The sequence below is a fragment of the Taudactylus pleione genome, unplaced genomic scaffold (assembly GCF_031769625.1).
Source record: "Taudactylus pleione unplaced genomic scaffold, aTauple2 ptg000019l, whole genome shotgun sequence".
NCBI classification, from domain to species: Eukaryota; Metazoa; Chordata; class Amphibia; order Anura; family Myobatrachidae; genus Taudactylus; species Taudactylus pleione.
In genome coordinates, this window is record NW_028284421.1 from 13,754,657 (window position 1) to 13,779,560 (window position 24,904).

At 41.8% G+C, this 24,904-nt stretch overlaps 1 protein-coding gene across 1 annotated transcript in view; it reads right to left on the reverse strand.

Annotated features, from left to right (window-relative positions):
* TRPM1 (transient receptor potential cation channel subfamily M member 1) overlaps positions 1-24,904 on the reverse strand; it is a 109,766-nt gene that overhangs the window by 39,487 nt on the left and 45,375 nt on the right. Inside the window, exons 13-19 of the mRNA XM_088445553.1 lie at positions 21,583-21,633; positions 15,804-15,944; positions 15,389-15,418; positions 13,968-14,257; positions 2,444-2,672; positions 1,346-1,468; positions 111-242 (exon numbers count right to left, since the gene is read on the reverse strand). Coding sequence (XP_088301679.1) covers positions 111-242; positions 1,346-1,468; positions 2,444-2,672; positions 13,968-14,257; positions 15,389-15,418; positions 15,804-15,944; positions 21,583-21,633 — 996 coding nt within the window. The remainder of the gene's footprint in view (positions 1-110; positions 243-1,345; positions 1,469-2,443; positions 2,673-13,967; positions 14,258-15,388; positions 15,419-15,803; positions 15,945-21,582; positions 21,634-24,904) is intronic.

Consider the following 24,904-nt stretch of genomic DNA (forward strand, 5'->3'; position numbering starts at 1 on the left):
CTGACTGAATCCCTGTAACTGTAAATATGCTAAATTATTTCTGGTCAATAGGATATTGGGACCAATTCTCCTGATCTGTAATAAGAATGATGGAAGTCTAATGTACTTACTGTATAAAACCAGAACTTAACAATTGGAGCATTGTAGAACTCGTAAATCTTTGTGCCAATCGGAATACTTCTTTGTTTCCTATTCCCATTCTCCTCATCTCCTTTCCTAGAGTTAGTATCAGCATTCCCATCCTATTATGGACAAAATGAACATCTTAATCCTCATCTGTAATCATAGACACCTAGGACCAAATGTAATAGGTTGAGAGTATAGAACATGTGAGAGATTAGCAGTAAAACTCTCACACTAATACATCGAGTTGTATTTTCAAAACAGGAAACACCTGGATGAGAGTTTAAATCTTGAGTTTTTTTAGTCTGAAAAACATGCGAGTTTGCCTGTTCTGTGACTTTATTACATGGGCTGAGTTTAAAATGTGACAGTTTTCTCTCATATTTTCTAAACTCTCACCCTATTACATTTGGCCCCTTTTCTTACATATCCAAAAACATTCAAGAAAGTAAAATTCAATAAATGAAGGCTTAATATAATGGTTCTACAAATGTAGGCAAGGTAACACTCATACATAGAGCACTAACAGGTATGTCTATCAATTAAATAAATGGTCAATTCAAAGGAAAATCTTTGCTACCCATAAAAGCCTAACAGATGCAATAAGAACAAAATGGCAGGGATTAATCAAAAAGGAATATATGTTATATCAATTGACTCCACTCTTTATATATGATGTTATAAAGCATACATTGGCTCTACTCACTGGCTCGATTTTGTTTTGAGAGAACATCACTTTTAGAGGCAAGAACAATGACTGCCCACTAGTACGAAGTATGCAGTTTTTATGCTTATAGACAAGTAATAGCTGGTCCTTGACCACCTTTTCTCTCAGTACTTGTACAGTTTAAGTAAACTAAACCCTGCACCTGATCTATATCTACTATAGCAGAAAAACATGCTAATAAATAAACAGAAATACTTGTATACTGTACTGTATATTAAATATTTTAGAATATACAGAATTAGATAGAGTTAGGTTATTTAGATATTCATTGTCTTAGGATCTTAGCACTCCTAAACCAAATATTTAGTGGCAGAAATTACTGTTTTATTAAATCAAAGCATTCTGTAAGTAAATTCCATGTCAGCGTAAGGTTTAAAAAAAATGTCTTGTTTGACCTGCAGGTTCATTTTATACAAATCAGTGATGATCTTTGGAAGAATACTCATAGTTGTTTCATATAGTTTACAAAGAATACCAATCTGACTAATTCCTTACCATATTGTCATCTTCTTTCTCTTTTCCTTCCTCATATTCCTTTGACGTGTGGAATGAAAGGTCGTCCTGAGACCTGAACTCCAGAAACAAAATGGTCGGAGGTAGAAGAATCCCTAATATTACCTGCATTCAGCAAAAAGGGGACATTAATTGTTACTAAGCAAAAAATTCAAACAGAATCAATTCCGTTTTCTATCGCTTGCTATGACTAAGCTGAAGGCCTTGGTATTCTTTCCTAATTAACTATATTTTTCTGTTTTGGTTGATTTTTTGCATCCTTAGGAGTTAAAGCAGTGGTTCCCAAACTCACCCATTACAGTCCATGTTTTAAGGACCTCCCTGCTTGAGTCCAAATGCTTAAATCAAATTGACTGAGTTACCTATTAAATCACTTGTGCTCAAGCATAGATATCCTTAAAACGTGTACTGTAAGGGCCGAGTTTGGGAACCTCTGAGTTAAAGTGACCGTACACAGCTAGGTCTATTCACTCTGCATTGGGGCCAAATAGAGATCCAGTGATCTCCAATTAGCTGGGTTGAATAATAATTACAGGCATGGTCAGATGCATCTGTGAATTTTTATGCCACTAAGATCAACATCTGAGAAATCCCATCCGGTGTTGATTGGAATCAATGATTGTTTTGGGCCAGCTTTTATCAGCTTCTGTCATTGGTTGGAACTTTATCTGTCTCCACTTTATCTTTCTCCAAGGCTCAGTACATCCTCCACCTCTGAGTTTATACTTAGTACGAGAATAAATATGAAAAGTAAGCCTGGCACCTACACATAGAAGATTTGCCCATTTTATGGCTGAAATCCTGATGCAGCCCTATCATTTTTGTTTAGAGACAGTGGCGGCACTGAGGTACTACCTGGCTAATATTCCTACTTCTAGTCACGAGGTTGTAAGGCAACGGAATATGTTGCGCTATATAAGAAACTGTTAATAAATAAATAATAATGAGGTGCTTGTTCCTAGTAACTTCTCATGAATATTAGTTCAGTCCACTTAATGGCTATCTCCATTGTATGTATCTAATGGATACACTTTCAAACCATTGACCCTCATGTCTACTTGTACATAATCCACTCAGTACCTTAAGACCTGGATTCTTCCTCATACGGAGACGTCCCATCCACATGTCAGTTAGTAGCATCTGGCTGCATGTATGTGCTATAAAATCCCGATGTTTGGCAGCCACTGCTAACTTTAGACATGTGGAATTACTCCAGTTCTTTAGCTCATAAGTCAAAAGTTTCATGGCAACCTGCTCATCATGTTTGTAGGACTGGTCCAGCAATTCCACGGCCAACTGACCAAAATCCCTAATGTAAAGCAAAGAGAATGACAGTGAAATTTAGTAATACCGCTTAAAACTAGATTGTACAAACATCGATTTTGTTTCTCTTTTTATGATGCATAGCAAATTTTATTTACATATTTGTGTCACATTTGTTGGTTAATCATTGGACAAGCAGCAATAACAACATAAGCACCTGTAAGCTAAGACAATATAACATTGTGATAGGAAAATAAAAAATATATATTTCTTTATTTCTGTAGTCTAGAGTAAACCCCTCCCATTTCAAGCTCCTGTGAAAGATCTTTAGTTGATCTCAGCAGCCACTATTTTATATTTCTGAAAGGAATATAAAAATGCTGGGTTTTGTCTTTAAAAGATTTTCCACTTTAAATACTGAGGAAATAAAAATCACAGAAAATCAGTGATTACAGTATGACAAATCGCACTTCATTAAATAAATATCCAAGGGCCAAATGTAATAAAGTAGCAAGCTTTCTGTGAATTAACAGGGGGATTTAAAGCGGCAATGTTAATTAAGGCAAAAGCAGATGGGTGGTCCCTTAGTAAAAATTGGCGTTTTAATTCTGACAGCTAACTTGCCGAAATCTTGGCACTTTCAAAAAAACTCTACATACACTTAGCCTCAGGGCGACATGCGGCATAAGATAACTGGCACAAGTGAGCTGCAGTGTAGCATAGCAACCTTTTCTTTAAATTTGCATCTTATTCGCACCGCAGATACAGCACAAGACCACTCAATCTGTACTAGAGATGCCGGCCTGCCACATTAACTGCACAGGAATTAGTTTTAAATATGTACAAAGTCGCAGATGAAGCATAACGGAACTTGGCGTGAAAAAGGCCGCTGCATCATTCACTTCGTATACAACTTCAGACCCATTTGCACTCAGATGTACATGCTGCGTATGTGTCACATATCAAATTTATCAGTACAGTCTCGTTTTGATTGTTGTCTTAAAAAGATATTTTACATGATGTTATATTTTCAATAGTATGTATGTGTGTGCTTATAATGTATATACAGTATGTATGTGTGTGTTTATAATGTGTATATACAGTATGTATGTGTATGTTTATAATGTGTATCAAGTATGTGTGTGTGTTTATAATGTGTATACAGTATGTGTGTGTGTTTATAATGTGTATACAGTATGTATGTGTATGTTTATAATGTGTATACAGTATGTGTGTGTGTTTATACAGTATGTATGTGTATGTTTTTAATGTGTATACAGTATGTATGTGTATGTTTATAATGTGTATTAAGTATGTGTGTGTGTTTATAATGTGTATACAGTACGTGTGTGTGTTTATAATGTGTATACAGTAGAGGTGAGCGGGTTCGGATTTCTGAAATCCGAACCCCCCCGAGCACCCCGATCCGAGTCCGATCCGAGTCAGGCTCGACTTTTCCCGCCTGACTCGGATCTGAAATCGAGGCAAAACATCATCATCCCGCCTTCCGAGTCTCGCGGGTTTTGGATCCTATATAAGGTACCCGCGTCGGCGCCATTTTCTCACTCGGCTGTGGACAGTGAAGAGGGAGGGTGGGAGTTAGGGCTGGCTGGGCTGTGTAGTGTAGTGTAGTGTAGTGCTGCTGTTGTCCACTACTTCAAAGTCCATAGGGGCTGGCTGTGTTGTGCTGTGCTGCTGTTGTTAATAGGGGCTGTGTCCACTACTTCAAAGTCCATAGGGGCTGGCTGGACTGTGTTGTGCAGTCAGTTCTCCATAGGGGCTTGTCCACTCCAAAGTCCTGTGCAGTGTCCCAGTCCTAAAGGGGTGCTGTAGTCAGGGGCGCAACTAGGGGGGGGGCTAGAGGTGTACATGCACCAGGTGGGGATTGCGGAGGGGTGAAAAAGCTGACTCGGCCATCCGAAAATGGCCGCCGCCAAAGAGAAGACTAATGCTAGAGGTCCTTACTGGACCTCTAGTGTCTGTCTCTTCCTTGGCGGCGGACATTTTTGGATGGCCGTTTTCAGCAGATTCCATGCGGACTAGCCGTCCGCATGGACTCTGCTGAAAACGGCCATCCAAAAATGGCCGCCGCCAAGGAAGAGACAGATGCTAGAGGTCCTACTGGACCTCTAGTGTCTGTTAGCAGAGCGCAATACACACAGCGATCCCGGAAGTGCCGGGAACGCTGGCGCTGCAGGGAGAAGATGCTGAGAGCTGCATCTTCTCCCTTCAAATCCCCTGGCAACGAGCATAAACCCCCCTGGAAAGGAGCATAAACCCCATGGCAACGAGCATGTAACTCCTGGCAACAAGCAAGAAACCCCTGGCAACGATCATGGGACCCCTGGTAACAAGCATAAATCCCCTGACAACAAGTATGAAACCCCCTGGCAACGAGCATAAACCCCATGGCAACAAGCATGTAACTCCTGGCAACGAGCATGGAACCCCTGGTAACAAGCATAAATCCCTGACAACAAGCATGAAACCCCCTGGCAACGAGCATGTAACCCCTGGCAACGAGCATGAAACCCCTGGCAACGAGCATGAAACCCCATGGCAACAAGCATGAAACCCCATGGCAACAAGCATGAAACCCCATGGCAATGAGCAAGTAGTTTTAAAGTAATTAGAAGCATCACTGTGGGGCATAAAATGGTGTCGGGCAAATATGTAAGTGGCACTTTGGTAATAGGCATTACAGTGTGTGGCATAATGTGTAATGGGCATTATTGTGTATGGAATTATGTAAATCACTATACCAGGGACGTCTGAGTAGTGCACTGCCTTATTGAGGAGCAAGGACAAACTCCAGGTACAGGAAGGGAGGGGGCGCAAAATTTCCTCCTTGCACCGGGTGCAAGATATCCTAGTTTCGGCCCTGCTGTAGTGTTGTCCAGGGGGTGCTGTCCATCAGGGGTGCTCCCCCAAGTGCTAAAAAAATAATATATTTTCTGTGTTTGTGAATTGTGTGCGCAGTAGCCGCACGTGCATCAACAAAGTAGTGCCAAGCGTGCGCCTGTGTCATAAGTAAAGGGCCGGCTGGCTTGACCGTTAAAGGGTGCTGTAACCCCCAAAGTACACTCCAGTCCAAACCAAAAAAAAAATAATTTTCTGTGTTTGTGAATTGTGTGCGCAGTAGCCGCACGTGCATCAACAAAGTAGTGCCAAGCGTGCGCCTGTGTCATAAGTAAAGGTCCGGCTGGCTTGACCATTAAAGGGTGCTGTAACCCCCAAAGTACACTCCAGTCCAAACCAAAAAAAAAATTATTTTCTGTGTTTGTGAATTGTGTGCGCAGTAGCTGCACGTGCATCAACAAAGTAGTGCCAAGCGTGCGCCTGTGTCATAAGTAAAGGTCTGGCTGGCTTGACCATTAAAGGGTGCTGTAACCCCCAAAGTACACTCCAGTCCAAACCAAAAAAAAAAATATTTTCTGTGTTTGTGAATTGTGTGCGCAGTAGCCGCACGTGCATCAACAAAGGAGCAGCGCCAAGCGTGCGCCTGTGTCCCATAAGTAAAGAGCCGGCTGGCTCATTTCTTAAAGGCTGGTGTAACCCACAAAGTGCACTACTCTCCAGCAAAAATAAAAAAATATTTTCTGTGTTTAGCCGCACGTATATATCAAATCGATATAACATAAATGGAGGACCAAACTTTCTCTGATAAAAATAAAATAGAGAAAGATCAAGAACCACTTCCTCCTAGTGCTGAAGCTGCTGCCACTAGTCATGACATAGACGATAACATGCCATCAACGTCGTCTGCCAAGGCCGATGCCCAATGTCATGATAGAGGGCACATACAATCCCAAATGACAAAGTTCAGGAAAATGACCTTGAAAAAAACATTTAAATCAGCTGAAGAGAAACGTAAACTTGCCAATATGCCATTTACGACACGGAGTGGAAAGGAACGGCTAAGGTCGATCCCTAGTATGTTCATGACTAGTTGTTCAGCTTCACATGACGATGGAAGCCCTCCTCCCACTAAAAAAATCAAAAGAGTTAAGCTGGCAAAAGCACAGCGAAGAACTGTGCTTTCTAAGAAGATATCACAAATCCCCAAGGAGAGTCCAAGTGTGGTGGTGGTTGCGTTGCCTGACCTTCCCAGCACTGGATGGGAAGAGGTGGCTCTTTCCACCATTTGCACGCCCCCTGCAAGTGCTGAAAGGAGCACCCACAGTCCACTTGCTGATATGCAAATTGAAGATGTCACTGTTGAAGTACAACAGGATGAGGATACTGGTGTAGCTGGGGCTGAGGAGGAAGTTGGCGAGGAGGATTCTGATGGTGATGTGGTTTGTTTAAATCAGGCTCCGGGGGAGACAGTTGTTGTCCATGGGATGAAAAAGCCCATCACGGTCATGCCTGGGCAGAAGACCAAACATTCCACCTCTTTGGTCTGGCAATATTTCTATCCAAATCCGGACAACAACTGTCTTGCCATATGTACCTTATGTAAAGGTGGAATAAGTAGGGGTAGGGACGTTAACCACCTAGGAACATCCTCCCTTATACGGCACCTGCAGCGCGTTCATAATAAGTTACTGTCAACTTCAGAAACTTTGGCTAAGACCGTAAGCAGTCCAGGGACACCTAAATCCCGTTGTCCTGTTGTATCCAAGCACCTGCAAACCACACCGTCAACTCCCTCCTCGTCAATTTCCTCCTTAGTCAGGATCGGAAGTAGTCCTGCAGGCCATGTCACTGGCATGACTGACTCTCCTATCCCGGATTCCTCCGGAGGATCCTGCATTGCTACGCCTCCTGCTGCCGCTGCTGCTGTTGCTGCTGCTGGGAGTCGTTCATCATCCCAGAGAGGAAGTAGGAACACCACTACTTTTACTAAACAATTGACCCTCCAACAGTCCTTAGCGAGGAGGATGAAGTACGACAGCAGTCATCCTGAAGCAAAACGTATAACTGAGGCCTTGACTGCTATGTTGGTGTTAGACGTGCGTCCGGTATCCGCCATTAGTGCAGTGGGATTTAGACAATTGCTGGAGGTAGTGTGTCCCCGGTTCCAGTGCCAGATTAATGTCCACATGGGCCTGGAGCTGAAATTTATGAAGGGCCTATTGTATGATGCTGATGGGGGTGTGATAATCGCTGTGGCGGTGTCACTAGTGATGTGGGGGCGTGACCTGTGTGGTGTGGGTGTGGTCTACAGAGGTAGTGTGGCATGTGCAGTAGGTGTGGCTAACTCCATGGAGGGCATGTTTAGTGCCTACCTTCAAGTTGCAACAAGAAAAAGTTTAAGGGTTTTTTGTGTAGCGAATATTTTTTTGTATGTGTATACATACATGCAGGGGTGAAGCTAAGATAGATAGTACACACCTTTGGCTAGATAACAGAGTTGACAGCACTGTCAAAACTAAAATGTAAAATCACATTTTTAGTACCGTTATTTTAGGTTGCCAGCGCCTGCTGCATGTATTCTGGGGTATCTACCCAATTCAAATGGAGCATGGAGGCTCAACTATTGCAAAACACAACGGCTAAGTATTGCTGCCTATACATCACAGAGCATTACAGTGACCGCCATATAATGAAGAGAACATCGCAGTGACTGCCACATAATGCAGAGAGCACCACAGTGACCACAATATTATGCAGAGAACATTACAGTTACTGCCATATACTGCAGAGAGTATTTTACAATGACTGGCATATAACACAGAGAGCATCGCAGTGACCACCATATAATACATAGAGTATCGCAGTGACTGTCATATCATACAGAGAACATTACTTTGACCACCAGATAATGTAGAGAGCATCGCTGTGATCACCACATAATACAGAGAGCATTGCAGTAACCATTATACATTGCAGTGACCACCATGTAATGCAGTCACCGTCGTATAATACAGAAAGCATCTTGGTAAACGTCATTCAATACAGAGAGCATTGCAGTGGCTGCCATATAATATAATATAAAGAAAATCGCAGTGACCACAATACAATAGAGTGCATTACAGTGACTGCCATATAAAACAGTATCGCAGTGACTGCTGTATAATATAGAGAACATCAGGTCACACCATATAATGCACCAAGCATCCAAGTGACTGCCATACACAGCTACACACCATGGCCCCTGCAGTGGGATAAATCGAACAACAAGCTGCGGGCAGATCTATCATTACAGGGACAAACGCAGGATTTCTAGAGGGGAGTTTCCACGTCAAGCCACTACAGTGGGCATGACCACCATAAAAGAGTGTGTGGCTATCATTTTAGCTAATAGTAGGCCACATATACATCAAATAAGATACATTAAGATGAGTACTGTACATACTTAAGCAACCCAGCGGCCTACCGGTAGTCCCGCTGACCAAGTGGCCGATTTTATAAGTGATACGCACTTATCAATGAGTAAATCGATGTCTGGAAAGATATCACAACTGGACAGGCATTTAAATTTGCCCATCTAATTGTGATGCCAGTGTTGGCGGTTCCTGAGGCCAGTGTATGGGTGGTCGGTGGGTTAGCTGTACACAAAAGTAGATGTACCTTTGGCTGTGCTGCAGGTCTGACCTGATATGTCTGTGAACAATGTAATTCACAGACATATCGTTTGTACACACCCACGTATGCACTATGAAATATGTAGTTCGCTGAATGACATATCGCATAGTGGGCCCAATTCAGTCCCGCTCGCAAGATGCGTTCGCACGCAGCCGTCAGCAGCTAAAGTATGCAAAACCTGCGATCGCATGGTAAGACATTATTATGCCCACTATGTCTTAGCATGCGATCGCTGACTGTATGTAAGACACTCACTTTCCCTTCGTTACACACGTCATCTCCAGGAAGTGTATGCATTTATCAGTAACATCGAGTACCATCCCACCCGCACGCAGAACTTGTGGTTGCCCCTATCCTACCTCAAGCACTGCAATCGCTGCAGTGTGAAACAGCCAGGTGACGTGTACTATGACACTGCGTCTTAATTATTCACGTCCCTGAAACGCCATTAGAATGCACTGGCACGCCTTTGTTCGCACATCCACACCAGCATTTCATTGACCTACCCCGTCACCACCCAAAAACGGCAAAAATCGGCCAGCTGCGTGCGAACGCAGCCTAGCGAGCAGGTATGAATCAGGCCCAGTGTACCCTTTAGGCAGGAATCAGGCTGTAATGGAGAGTATTTTAATTAAAAATTACATAGATAAAAAGCACTCACTGGATTCTGCCCCAGTAGGTACCACTTCTCCCTGCAACCCCAGGACTGAACAAATACCAGCCAGCAGGCACTGTTTCTGCTCACCTTCTCCCACTCCTCCTTGCACACACACTCATTTTATGGGTCCCTTGAGCTGTTCTTATATTCGGGCACATATGTTCCGCTCCCTCCTGTTATCCTCCCAGCTCCTCTTTGGCTTAGTGCGGGCTCTTCCTTCCTCAGACTCAGAGAGCCCTGTTAAAGGCGTGTCAAGGACTCCACTCACAAATATGTCACTGCCGGGACAAGCCTGTCCCAATCAGCGAGAGCAGAGATAGCACTTTGCCCTGCAGCCTCCTACCTTCACTGCCGGTCCCACTCCCAGACAGGAGGTGCAATTTAGAACAAATCTGGGAACGGAGCTTCGATGGTGTTTTGGGGGCGGAGCTTCAGCCGATTTGGGGGCGGAGCTTCGCTCGGCTCATGGGGCTTCATACAGAGGGGGGGGGGGCTGGCATTAGGGAGGGGACGTTTGTGTGTGAATGCCTAATGCTTCTGCCCAGGTGGCCGGGAGATTAATGTTTGAGACGGTGACAGGGAAAAAATAAAAATCTTCACAACAGTGTCTGCACTGCAGGGGTTGTTGTGGGCCTATTTTAAAGGGTGGGCTTGGAGCTGTAGCTCCACCCGCCCCATTGGTAATCCGGCCCTGCCCGGTTCCAAATCCCGTCTAGATTCCACTTCACTAGGCAGGCGATACCGAGACTGTACAGAAACATCAGAAAAAGTGTCCTCAGTGTCCTGAAAAATGCCGTTGTACCCAATGTCCACTTAACCACGGACATGTGGACAAGTGGAACAGGGCAGACTAAGGACTATATGACTGTGACAGCCCACTGGGTAGATGTATCACCTTACGCAGCAACAGCAGCAGCGTCACCAGTCGCAGCATCTCAGAAACGCCAGCTCGTTCCAAGGCAGGCTACGCTGTGTATCACCGGTTTCAGTAAGAGGCACACCGCCGACAACCTCTTAGAGAAACTGAGGGAAATCATCGCCCAGTGGCTTACCCCACTTAGACTCTCCTGGGGATTTGTGATATCTGACAACGCCACCAATATTGTGCGGGCATTACATCTGGGCAAATTCCAGCACGTCCCATGTTTTGCTCACACAATAAACTTGGTGGTACAGAATTTTCTGAAAAGCGACAGGGGCGTGCAGGAGACGCTTTGGGTGGCCCGAAAAATTTCAGGCCACTTTCGCCATTCAGCGACTGCGTGCCGAAGACTGGAGCGCCAGCAAACACTCTTGAACCTGCCCCGCCATCACCTGAAGCAAGAGGTTGTGACGCGGTGGAACTCAACCCTCTATATGCTTCAGAGGATGGAGGAGCAGCAAAAGGCCATTCAAGCCTATATATCCACCTATGACATAGGCAAAGGAGGGGGTATGCACCTGACTCAAGCGCAGTGGAGAATGATTTCCGTGTTGTGCAAGGTTCTCCAGCCCTTCGAACTTGCCACACGTGAAGTCAGTTCAGACACTGCCAGCTTGAGTCAGGTCATTCCCCTCATCAGGCTTTTGCAGAAGCAGCTGGAGAAAGTGAAGGAGGAGCTAAGATGGAGCGATTCCGCTCGGCATGTGGGACTTGTGGATGAAGCCCTTCATTTGCTTTGCCAGGATTCCAGGGTGGTCAATCTGTTGAAATCAGACCACTACATTTTGGCCACCGTGCTCGATCCTAGGTTTAAAGCCTATGTGGTGTCTCTCTTTCCGGCCGACACAAGCCTGCAGAGGTGCAAAGACCTGCTGGTGAACACACTGTCAGCAGAAGCGGAACGTGACACGTCAACAGCTCCTTCTTCATTTTCTCCCGCAACTGGGGCTGCCAGGAAAAAACTTAGGTATCCTAAGCAACCCGCTGGCGGTGATGCAGGGCAGGCAGGACCAAGTTTGGACATCTGGTCCGGACTGAAGGACCTGGCAACAATTTCTGACATGTCTACTGTCACTGCATATGATACTGTCACCATTGACAGAATGGTGGAGGATTACATCGGTGACAGCATCCAAGTAGGCATGTCAGACAGTCCATACCTGTACTGGCAGGAAAAAGAGGCAATTTGGAAGCCCTGTACAAACTGGCTCTATTTTACCTGAGTTGCCCCCCTCCAGTGTGTACTCCGAAAGAGTGTTTAGTGCAGCCGGGAACCTTGTCAGTGAAAGGCGTAGGAGGTTGCTTCCACAGAATGTGGAGAAGATGATGTTCATCAAAATGAATTATCAGCTCTTCCAGGGAGACCAGCCTCCAGAACGTACAGAGGGACCTGTGGTGGTGGATTCAAGTGGGGACGAGTTAATACTTTGTGAGGATGAGGATGTACACACTGAAGAGGGTGAGGAATCGGTGGATGAGGAGGATGAGGATGACATCTTGCCTCCGTAGAGCCAGTTTGTGCAGGGACACATTAATTGCCAGCTTGTTTTGTGGGGGCCCAAACGAACCAATCATTTCAGCCACAGTTGTGTGGCAGACCCTGGCGCTGAAATGATTGGTTTGTTAAAGTGTGCATGTCCTGTTTATACAACATAAGGGTGGGTGGGAGGGCCCAAGGACAATTCCATCTTGCACCTCTTTTTTTTCTTTGCACTATGTACAGTTTGGGGCCTAGTTTTTCAAACTGCCATCCTGTCTGCCACTGCAGTATCACGCCTAGATGGGTCACGTGTTTGTGCCGCCCACTCGTGTCGCTTAGCATAGTCATCCAGCTACCTCGGTGCAACCTTTTGGACATAAAAACACTATTGTGAGGTGTGAGGTGTTCAGAATAGACTGGAAATGAGTGGAAATTAAGGTTATTGAGGTTAATAATAGCATAGGGGCAGAAAACCCTACAAATTCTGTGATTTTAGCTGTTTTTATGCTTTTTTTCAAAAAAATACAGATCCAAAACACAAAACCCAGAACCCAAAACACGGAAGGGTGGTTTTGGCAAAACCAATCCAGATCCAAAACACGAAGAAAGATCCAGATCCAAAACCAAAACACAAAACACGAAAAGTGGCCGGTGCACACCCCTAGTATACAGTATGTATGTGTATGTTTATAATGTGTATTAAGTATGTTTGTGTGTTTATAATGTGTAAACAGTATGTATGTGTATGTTTATAATGTGTATACAGTATGTATGTGTATGTTTAGAATGTGTATACAGAATGTGTGTGTGTTTATGTGTATACAGTATGTATGTGTATGTTTATCATGTGTATACAGTGTGTGTGTTTATAATGTGTATACAGTATGTGTGTGTTTATAATGTGTATATAGTGTGTATGTGTTTATAATGTGTATACAGTATATGTGTGTGTGTGTTCATAATGTGTATTCAGTATGTATGTGTGTGTTTATAATGTGTATACAGTATGTATGTGTATGTTTAGAATGTGTATACAGTATGTGTATGTGTTTATGTGTATACAGTATGTATGTGTATGTTTATAATGTGTATACAGTGTGTGTGTGTGTTTATAATATGTATACAGTATGTGTGTGTTTATAATGTGTATATAGTATGTATGTGTGTGTTTATAATGTGTATACAGTATATGTGTGTGTGTTCATAATGTGTATACAGTATGTATGTGTGTGTTTATAATGTGTATACAGTAAGTATGCGTGTGTTTATAATGTGTATACAGTATTCGTATGTATGTGTGTGTTCATAATGTGTATACAGTATGAATGTGTGTGTTTATGTGTATACAGTATGTATGTGTGTGTTTATAATGTGTATACAGTATATAATATATATATATATATATATATATTTATTCTATTCTAAGGATAGCTCCGGTGACCTGGTGATTTGTCACTAGTTATCTATATCAGTCCACAGAGTGCCACTACTTTATATGCTGGTGTATTTTGATTCTTGGTTTTGTGGCACCGTGGCAAGATGCAAGCTATAGAAGAATGGGTGCCAGCTTCCTACACTCGGTATATATATATAGCATACACACATATAAAAGGTAACCTTGTCTACCTACAGTAGAGATATTTTCTGGCTCTTTGTGTCTGACTGTGGATGACCATTACTTCTCTAAATATATAATAACATATAATCTGATGACCACAAATAAGTATATATATTGATATCAAACACTAACTTTGAGTTGTTGTCCAAGTCTTGGGAAATGTCATCTACAAGCTCACTCTCTGAGGACTCGTGAGCCATAGACTTGTAGAGCTTGCATGCTACCAGTGCTTTGGCCATGGTCTCCTCGCCTCGCTGCCACAGAAAGAGAGCCATCTTTTGCCTTTTCATGAGCACAGCCCAAACCATCAGCTCATGGAAAGGGTACTGGAACCGGCTAACCTCTGGATCATCCACATCAATGTCGATTTCCTCCTCCTTTTTCTTCTTCTTTTTCTTTCCTTTACTAGGGGGCTCATCATCCTATAGAAATCAATTTGAAGTTATCCATTAATTGTCAGAAACAACTGTAAAACAAACTGATGTGGTTTCCATGAGTTATCAATTATTTTGTGAAAAAGTCAGTTGCAATTATGTGCAATTAATTTTTAATATGCAAAACATTTGCATATAGAGGTCAGTGTCTTGAACTGGACAATTATGCAATGATTCGGATGACCGGTTTGTTTAGAACCAAACTGAGTCATGCTGTGTCATGTGTAGGACGTACACTTCAGGAAATTCAATACACATCTCATTGGGACCAACCAGATAGGTATTGGGACTGTTGGAAACTAAGTGAGTGAACTGATTACTGCATTAGTGATGTGTGTACAGTCAGCAGCCAACTGCACAAAGTGGGCCCCACGTGATGAGATGTTTTGGCCTGCATACGAAGCAACTGTATCTGTCTAATTAAATTACCCACATGGGCAGCCTTATTGAACCCAAATCAGGTGGTTTGGTGCTCAGGATGAACATGTTATAAAATACTCTATTATTCCTTTACAAATTATTCAATGAAAATGTTTAATAATATACTGATAATATTGTAATTCTGTCAAAAGAGTGTGTTTATTCTACTTAACACAAAACCTTGTGTCATTGAACAGAAGTCATCATCTCAATAATGGCAATATCTTCTTAGGACAGCAAAGCCTACAGATGTTCTACAACTATAACACCACTTAAGAAGGAACAATGAGGGGAGGCCTTTGCTACAGGAACCAGGAATGGGACGAGAGGCTGGGAATGATGACAATGATGCAGGATCCTAGGGAGAAACATTGGGAAAAGTTTCAAATCACACAAAAAGAGATCATCTATTATAACAATTAGCATAATCAGTGTCTGGATTCTTTAGAAATCAACATTTTCTTCATAGTAACAAAAATATTGAATAAACTACAAGTTGAATTAATTCAATCATACTATTGTGCCTGCTCTGGAAATATGATACATAATAATAATTTAACATGAATTAAAATAAATAAATAAATAAATAAATAAATACAATGTTAATTAACAAGAGAAATAAGTATGTTTTAATCTAATATTTGAAATATTAGAAAGTCACATATACTTAATTATAATGATAGTGAAAGAGAAACTTACCTCCATTCCTAAAAGCTTGAGAGCTTTCGGCTGCATGGAAGAACATTAACATTTCGTTATTGCCCCTTATTAAGCTGATGTAGGTCATTATACATTGATAACACTGTCATTATAATGCATGATATTAGTGCATCAAATCTAAGTCATAAACTTATATGTGGCAACTAGAAGTTTGTTTAATAAATATTATATATTAATATTATTGCAGTTGTAGAGCATTTATTTAAATTATACAGATGTTGCTTTGGACATATAAGTATATTCCCATTATATTAAGTCCTTACAAAATCACATGTAACATCAGTAATTTATGTCATGATTTCTGAAATAATCATATTACATGTGTACAAATATTTGTGGTATTTCAACTAGTTAGCATTCTATTACAGATCTTTACTTGAAATGTTAATCTTACCCTTTTTGGTCCAAACAGATTATTGTATAGGGTCCTGAAAGTCTTCCTGGTGTAGTGACAACGATAAGCTCCACCCATGAGGTACTCAAGCACAAGGCCAATGTCAATCAAGCTGACATGATAATCTGGCGGAAGGTTACCCTGTACAAAATACATGCTTGTTAAGTATGACAAACTGGACCAATAACATCTATCCATCTATCCATCTATCTATCTATCTATCTATCTATCTATCTATCTATCTATCTATCTACAGTATATTGCATAATTTGTGCAATACTGTCTGACAACTTACTAATCATATATAGAAAATCTAACTAAATAACATGTTTGTGTAGAGATTTATATTATGACCAATCAGATGCTACCATCCTAACAACACAGTACCACCTCATTAGCCTTTACCAAGTCACTGTTTATAAAAAAAAGTCCATTTGGTTGCTGCCATATCATCTAGATAGTAATAACATGAAGTGTTTATGAAGCAAGATCCAGCCATCCGTTTTACATGTGAATTCATCAGGGTAATAACCTTTGTACTCCTCCTAAAAATCCTTTAAGCTAACAGTTAACATCCACCGTTGCTAGATGAATAATTTAAAATATTACATTCCAGCCCAAAAAATATATATTAATAATAGCGAAAAAAATGTAGGGGTCTATTTTGTGACAGAGGTTAGGAGCTACAGTTCTGTTCTATTCCTGTTGTTAATATGGACCTGAGCACAGTGTACTAAAGACTTATCACTGTTTTGTATAGACATACAATATTACAAGCATTGATGTGCAACTCAGATTACAATCCATTATTACAAGTGAAAGTGATATATTGTAGGATAGAATAGAATTCAAATTCAACATCTGTTGACTGGGAGCTATTAAAATCATGTCAAGTAATATTGTATCACACTATTGATCAAAACCTTATTTTGTTGCTCATGCTAGCTTTATTTTGGATAGCTTGATCAATAAATAAGTAATGGGTTACTGGTGGGGTTTTGTATTTATTAAACATCACATAAATTTACTATTAGTGTCTTTGAAATAGGAGAAAGCCCCAGTACTTGTTTCAATTAACATCTCTTGAGAATTTCCCCTAAAACATTTTTGGAAGATTTGTGGACATCTACCCTATACATTAGAGCGACTGAACCATGTCGAGCAGCGCAGTGTCAGAACTTACGCCCGACATCCCTGCTGTGGGACCGGCATTCAAATATACAGTAGATACTCCAGACAATCAACACCAACAATAAGGCTTTATAAGTAGTTCAGCCATAAACAGTATAAAAAATTCTATATTGTAAATACCTCTATTCACTATGGCCCTCATTCAGACCCACTCGCGAGCGGCTGTCCGCTCGCAAGTGGGTCGATGGTCCCCACTGCGCATGCACACGACGGAGGGAGCTCCGTCGTGCGCATGCGCGAGACCCGACGAGCGAAGGACTTTCCTTCGCTCGGAGTGTCTCATCAAAGGGGGCGTGCTGTCGATGGTGACTGACAGCACGCCCCCTTTGGTGGGCGTGCCGGGGGCGTGCCTGCCAGACGTAGGCGTTCCCAAGGGAACGCCTACCGTCTGAAGCCGGCCCCACTGACATCACTAGTGATGTCAGTGGGAGTGATTTTGGCTCTGATAGAGCCAAAATCACTCCTGGCCTTGCGGTTGAAAAACCCAACCGCAGGCTTTTGCTCGCAGTTTCGATGGTCACGATGGTCAAGACCATCGCGACCATCATCCTGCACGCTCGTATATGCTGTGGGTGGTGACCCACAGCTATACGAGCGTCCAGGAGGACGCTCCATATTAATGGAGGTGGGCCCTGATTCAGAGCGAGCGCTCTGGTCAGAGCGTCCGGCTCTGAATCAGGGCCTATATCTATAGTACATAGCATTTTATAGAAGCAACAGTGCAACAGAAGCAATATTTTTTATAATATGTTGTTTTTTATACTGTTTTTTTGATACTGTCTTTACTAGTAACAAAAGCAATTTAGGTTAACATGACAATCTTCTCTGATTTATGATAAATACCTGTGATATTTAAACAGGTACATTAGGTTTAGGCTGCTATAAGAACCATGTCTGCTGGCACTAGGGTGGCCAACAAAGGTTCACCATTGGTGGTGCCATTGATGCTTAATATAGATGGCAAGAAACGATCATCAGGAAACCAATGACCATAACTGCTTGTTGGACATGGTGAGACAATCAGAGAAGGGAGGTGGTGGCTAAATGGCACCTTAGGGAGTGGAGCTATGTCATGTATGGTGGGCCAATCGGGAAAGGGGACGGCGGCTAAGCGCTGCATGGGGAGTGGTGCTAAACAAAATATTGTCACATTCTAAGCCATTGAACCATTGGTCTTCCGTCATCAATGGCCATTCCTAGGTGACAGCGATTTAGGGTGTGGGGTGGACATAGAAATATGGCAGTTCACAGCAAGGTCTAAATTATGTTTTTAAATAAACAAAGATATACTAACATGTTCAGGCTAGTTCCACTAAATAAAGACTTTTGTTTATTGCTAGGAAAACTGTACAACTGTGTAAAGTTTTTAAGCCAGAGAATACAAAGGGGCATTTGTGGGTTGCTTTAATACTGAAACAAAAAAACTTAGGGGCATTAGAAGCTCACTATGACAGCATAATACTACAAATGAAATCATTCAGCAACACTCCAGCATCTTACATCTGTTAAATGGTAGCGTGAGATAATTAATTTGACATGTACACTGTATAGTTACTATATGCGATTATATCATCATTTACATTGAAGAGATTCACCTCCATGTTAACCCATCCGAATCCCCTAGTCAGTCTCTGCATGGCAATGATGCGATGAAGATGAACAATGGAAAGGAATCAGAACATATTTAGATGGATAATGAGAAACATATTAGAATGAATGTACATTAAACAATGCATGAAGGATGCCATGGAAAATGACCATCTTCACATACTGTACATACATACATTCCCACATATATACATACATACATACATTCCCACATATATACATACATACATTCTCACATATATAGTTATATACATACATTACATACATACATACATACATACATACATACATACATACATTCATTCTCATTAGAGGACTGAATGCCTCTGAGCCCCATAACAACAGCATGAGCTGCTATGGCTACTGTTATACCCCTGTATGGAACCCAGAATAAGACTATGTCTAAAAAGCATTTCCCTTTTAAATTTCGAGCTTCAGCACTCTGGGAATCTTAGTAAATAATCCCCTGTGACACCAGTTGTCAAACATTGAGGAAGAAGCGTCATGGTTTGGGACTCTTTTTTTAAAACTGCTCATGGAAGTAGGCAGACTAAACATATGATTGGACATACTGTATGAAGTTACAGGTGTGTCTACATACATCTATCCTCCATGCGCTACAAGTCGCATTACACATAACACGTAAGCACCGTGTTAATCGGTAGTGCTGAGCATCTTTTCATGCGACTATTTCGCTTAAAATGTATCTCATTCGTAATGTGATGTGAATACTGTAGAATGATATGCAGCATGTCTATATTTGGGATGCAATCGGGAAGCCGGCTGATGTAAGCCCGACAGCCGGCTTCCCGACTGCATTATCCCGGCGAGGGTTAAATGACAGGCATCTAAATCTAGACGCCTGTCATTTTTCCGACACCGGGAGATCGGCGCCCGGCATACCGATAGAAGGGATGCCAGGCGCCGCCAGCGGACAGCCGCGGGGGGGGAGGGTTAGGTTTACGGCTCCCGGGTGGGACTTAGGTTAGGCACCCCCCGGGAGGGTTAGGCTACGGAGAGGGTGGGTTAGGCACCCCCGGAGGGAGGTTAGGGTTAGGCACCCCCCAGGAGGGTTAGGCTACGGGGAGGGTGGGTTAGGGTTAGGCACCCCCGGAGGGAGGTTAGGGTTAGGCACCCCCCGGGGGACTTAGGTTTAGGCAGTGGGGAAGGGGGTGGTTAGGGTTAGGCACTTAGAGGGGGGATTAGGGTTAGGCACAGGGGGGAGGTTAGGGTTAGGCACCCCTAAGGGAGGATTAGGGTTAGGGGGGTTAGGTAAGGTTAGTAGATACTTACCTTAGGACGATCGGGATTTCCAGCGCTGTCGGGCTTCCGCTGCCGGGCTCTGCTGTTTTGTCGGGCTGCCGCTGCTGGGATTCGGACTCCCGGCCATGCGGCCACCGGGATATCATACCGATTCCCTATATTCTGTGTGTGACTGGGGTAATATCTGTATGCAAAATGCTACGTTGAAGTGTCAGCGGCTGTGACACTGTAACGTGGCATTTTGCATGCAGATATAGCCCCAGTCTCACACAGAATATAGGCATGCCGCATATTATTTTAATTAGCAGAAGCTGCTTGTGCGTCCCATTTGCACTCGCTTTGCGAATAAGACACTACCAAGTCACGTCACACCATGCATGACTAGAAGGGCTGTTTAATGTGCAAGGAGGCTAGATGTATGTGGACACAACTGTAGGAAGCACCAACCTGCTGTATCCCAAGTTGGCAATTAGCACCCTGAACCAAAAGGGCTAACACAACATTCAGCAGCGCTATGCAGTACCCTCTGGTCTATGTCTAGTTGCTCAAGGGTTCATCCTACAGCAAGATAATGACCTAAACCATATCTCCAGGCTACGTCAGAACTACATTCAAGGAAAAGAACAAGATGGTAGGATTCATATCCGAAATGTCCAACAAAGTCTCCAGACTTTAACCCCTCTGGATTAAAATGAACTGGACAGAAAGGTAAAAGCAATGCAGCCTACAAGAGCAACATTTGTGGGACCTTCTGCAACAGTGTTGGGAAGAACGGAACAATATTTGATTTCCACTGTAGAAAGAACGCACAGGTGTGTATGGCAGTCATATTTGAATAAGGAGACTACTCTGATGAGCTAAAAATGTACATTAAATTTTGTTAAACAAAATGATTCTATGTTTTCTTTGTAATCTCCAATTGTTTTTTTGTTCTATGGTGTAATTTCAGAGAACATTTAGACATTAAACTGTGTGAATTTCAATAAAAACTGGAAGAATGATGCTGTACTTAAACTTTTGACTGGTAGTGTATGTATATAAACATTGCTATATATACTGTCACTTGATATACTGTATAATCCCTCTGCTATCTGTAATTTGCGTGCTGCACAATTCTCATACAAACAACTACAGGCCAACCAGTTGGTCAGACAGAGCGTGTACGCTTACAAGACCTCTGGTTTCATCCAATCCTGGTTGTCTGGTCTTGTCAAAAGATTTTTAAACCTGCTGAAAAATGAGACAACTAGATCGCCAATCACTAGACCAATTTAGAAGTGTGTATGCTCATGCAACTGGTTTGTCTAATTCTTCTCCCAGTTCATCCCTGTGGGTGGCAGTCGGTCTGTCAAAGATTGGAAGGATGTGTACACTGATACAATCCTTTCAGCAGATGGTGTCAGCAGATACAGACTGGAGGTGTGCTGAAAAATTGGACAGGTGTGTAGGCATAGATTTGATGGAGAATCTGCAACCAGGTTTGCAGTAGGATTGTGTAAACAGTCTGATCTGCCGTTGTATCCCCTGAGGATTGGACAAGTGTGTACCCAGCCTTACTCTGTAACTAATAAGAATAACTGAATCCCTAATAACTGATAAGGGAGATGGCTGTCATATTGTAATGCAATATAAAGCATAAAGACACACTTGTTGTGCATGATACACAAGTACTTTTCATGCATATTTATCCGTTATGATATCTAAATAAATCCTTTACCTTTTTTACATCTCTTACAAGATAATGGAGAGTATTTGTAGGGCCCAATCTCTAAAATATAAAATATACAGTAGTTAGGACTTACATTTACTTGTATAATAAGACATGTTGCATATACATTATAGTATTAGTTTCCAGTGGTACAAGTAAAAGTGGTACAAGTAAGGTGGTACAGGCTGGTACAGTGTACTATTAAGTAATTAGTAGTGAATGTGCCATACCCCCTGACTACCTTACCACTGTCATTAGCTGCTGGAGTGTTGGGCATGCCACAGAGTGACGAGAAACCAGGGTGTGACGCATGGACATGCACTCGTGCCGCATGTCCACATTCCCTCTTGACGCGTGGCCATGCTCATTTTGTGACCATGGGCCAAGAAGAGTACAGCGTACTGGTAAGATATTTATTTTACCACTGGCTGTGCATCTGGGACACATGTGCAGAATTAAAACATAGTCCAACTGAATGCGACATCCAAGCGACTCAGAATCAGGTCCCAAATCTCATGAAATACAAAAAAATTCAGCATCAGACATAAAAAAGGACATTTGAGGTAGACAGATAACAAACATGAGAGAGACCCCTGCCTGTGATAGCTCACATTCTAGAGGCGGGTGAAGAGAGACAGTAGACTCCAGTGGAATAGTATAGTTTGCTTAGAGACAAGGTGGTGGGGCATTTAGGAGAAGCATGTTTCAGGTCCCTTTATGCTGCAGGCTCTCTCTGTCCATCGTCATCTTGGTACCTCAGTCTACTCTCTATGTCCGGCGTCCTGCTAGTTGTTATAACTCTCCTGGCAATAAATACTAGAGGGCATGTGATCACTGATGTCATCATGACACTGAATTCAAATGGTAACTCCTATTTAAGCCTGCCTTGGAACATGTGCCATCTTCAGGTGGCTTTAGTTTGCGGATCCCCGCTCCTTCCTATGGGAACCCTCCATCCCCTGCCCAATCTCAGACTACATTTATATTTCATGAAGAAAAGTACCTATGCTAGAAGCAGAGGTGGGGGGAAAGACAAATAACGTCTATATTGGGGCACTCTTAAATGAAATGTGAAAGGCCATGTAGTAATAATAAGAAGGGGTTAAAACTTAACCTTTAATAAAGAACCTTAAGAGAAAAGACATAAACAGAGACACTACAAATATACATATAGATAGTCAATTATATAGTATTCTAGACAAATAAGAGTGAAATAAGCAAATTTATCATAACAATATATCCAGTAAGATTAAGTAACAATTGACGTACACACTTTCACATATAAACATATAAGTCATCTAATCAGAAGAGATGACAATCAGACTCATGGTACCCAAAGGCATACCAGTACGTTTTAGTCACATGAGAACATCTACTGTGACACATGTAGTGACTCTGAAAATATCACAATATATCATATAGCGTCACAAAAGGACATCTATTGTGACATATGTATTGATTCTGTAACATAACAAAATCAAAAAAATATATATCATAAGGCGAAAATTTATTTATCTGATGCTGCCCTCGATAGACAAATTATATTAATCAATTAGAATGGTACCACAAACTAAAGTAGTATGGAGAGTGCTGATTATAGGGATCATCCAGTTATCTATGTTCCCTTAATACATATTAATGACATATACCAAAAAAAGAAGAAGAAAGTGAGACCTGGGATGGAATTACGCCCATACACTTCTGCTGTCACCTGTCTATATCAGACAGGAGATGAGAGAGTGTGTCTGATGCGTCATTCCCAGGTGAAGAGTAATGGAGCGTACACACGGTCAGATTTGTCAGACTTGTCAAATTTGTCAGATGAACGACTGAACGATTAAACGATTTGAACGATTTGAACGATTTTACCAAAGTTTTGAACGATTTGAACGATTTGAACGATTGAACGATTTTTGACTGCATTAAAATGAATGGAATCGTCCAAGTCTGACTGCAAACCCATCAGATGTCAGATATCGTTATCTGACAAACGGGAACGCGCATCGTTGATCGTCCATCGTTCAGGCATGTCAGATATGAACGATTTTCCTTCAGATATGAACGACTGAACGATTTTTAAATCGTTATCGTTCATATCTGAAGGAAAAATCTGATCGTGTGTATGCACCATAAGGCAACGCTTCTGCTTTCTGGGACATTTATATATCAGTCTCCTCTGATACAAAAAGCATTGCAGAGGGAGTAATAAGAAAATAACCCAGATGAGAGAGCTTGTTGGAGGGAGGACTCCGTTAGAGTTTGACTGGGGACTTTAGAGTGGGCTCGGCCTCTGTGTGATCACAGGACTTACTTTTTTCCTTCTCTCATCTCACTCACGTTTGGCATGAGATGACCCAATTTTTTGATTCTGTCTGTATATATGTGTATCAATGACATTTCCAGCACCAGATTTATATCAGTATTTAATTTTACTTTGCGGTATACTAAATACTTCTATTTACCATCATTGACTATAGACTGAATTCACCATAATACACATCTCCTTATCTTTTGTATCCCTCCAACAGGCTCTCTCATCTGGGTTATTTTCTTATTACTCCCTCTGCAATGCTTTTTGTATCAGAGGAGACTGATATATAGTTGTCCCAGAAAGCAGAAGCGTTGCCTTACTCTTCACCTGGGAATGACGCATCAGACACACTCTCTCATCTCCTGTCTGATATAGACAGGTGACAGCAGAAGTGTATGGGCGTAATTCCATCCCAGGTCTCACTTTCTTCTTCTTTTTTTGGTATATGTCATTAATATATATTAAGGGAACATAGATAACTGGATGATCCCTATAATCAGCACTCTCCATACTACTTTAGTGTGTGGTACCATTCTAATTGATTAATATAATTTGTCTATCGAGGGCAGCATCAGATAAATAAATTTTCGCCTTATGATATATATTTTTTTGATTTTGTTATGTTACAGAATCAATACATATGTCACAATAGATGTCCTTTTGTGACGCTATATGATATATTGTGATATTTTCAGAGTCACTACATGTGTCACAGTAGATGTTCTCATGTGACTAAAACGTACTGGTATGCCTTTGGGTACCATGAGTCTGATTGTCATCTCTTCTGATTAGATGACTTATATGTTTATATGTGAAAGTGTGTACGTCAATTGTTACTTAATCTTACTGGATATATTGTTATGATAAATTTGCTTATTTCACTCTTATTTATCTAGAATACTATATAATTGACTATCTATATGTATATTTGTAGTGTCTCTGTTTATGTCTTTTCTCTTAAGGTTCTTTATTAAAGGTTAAGTTTTAACCCCTTCTTATTATTACTACATGGCCTTTCAC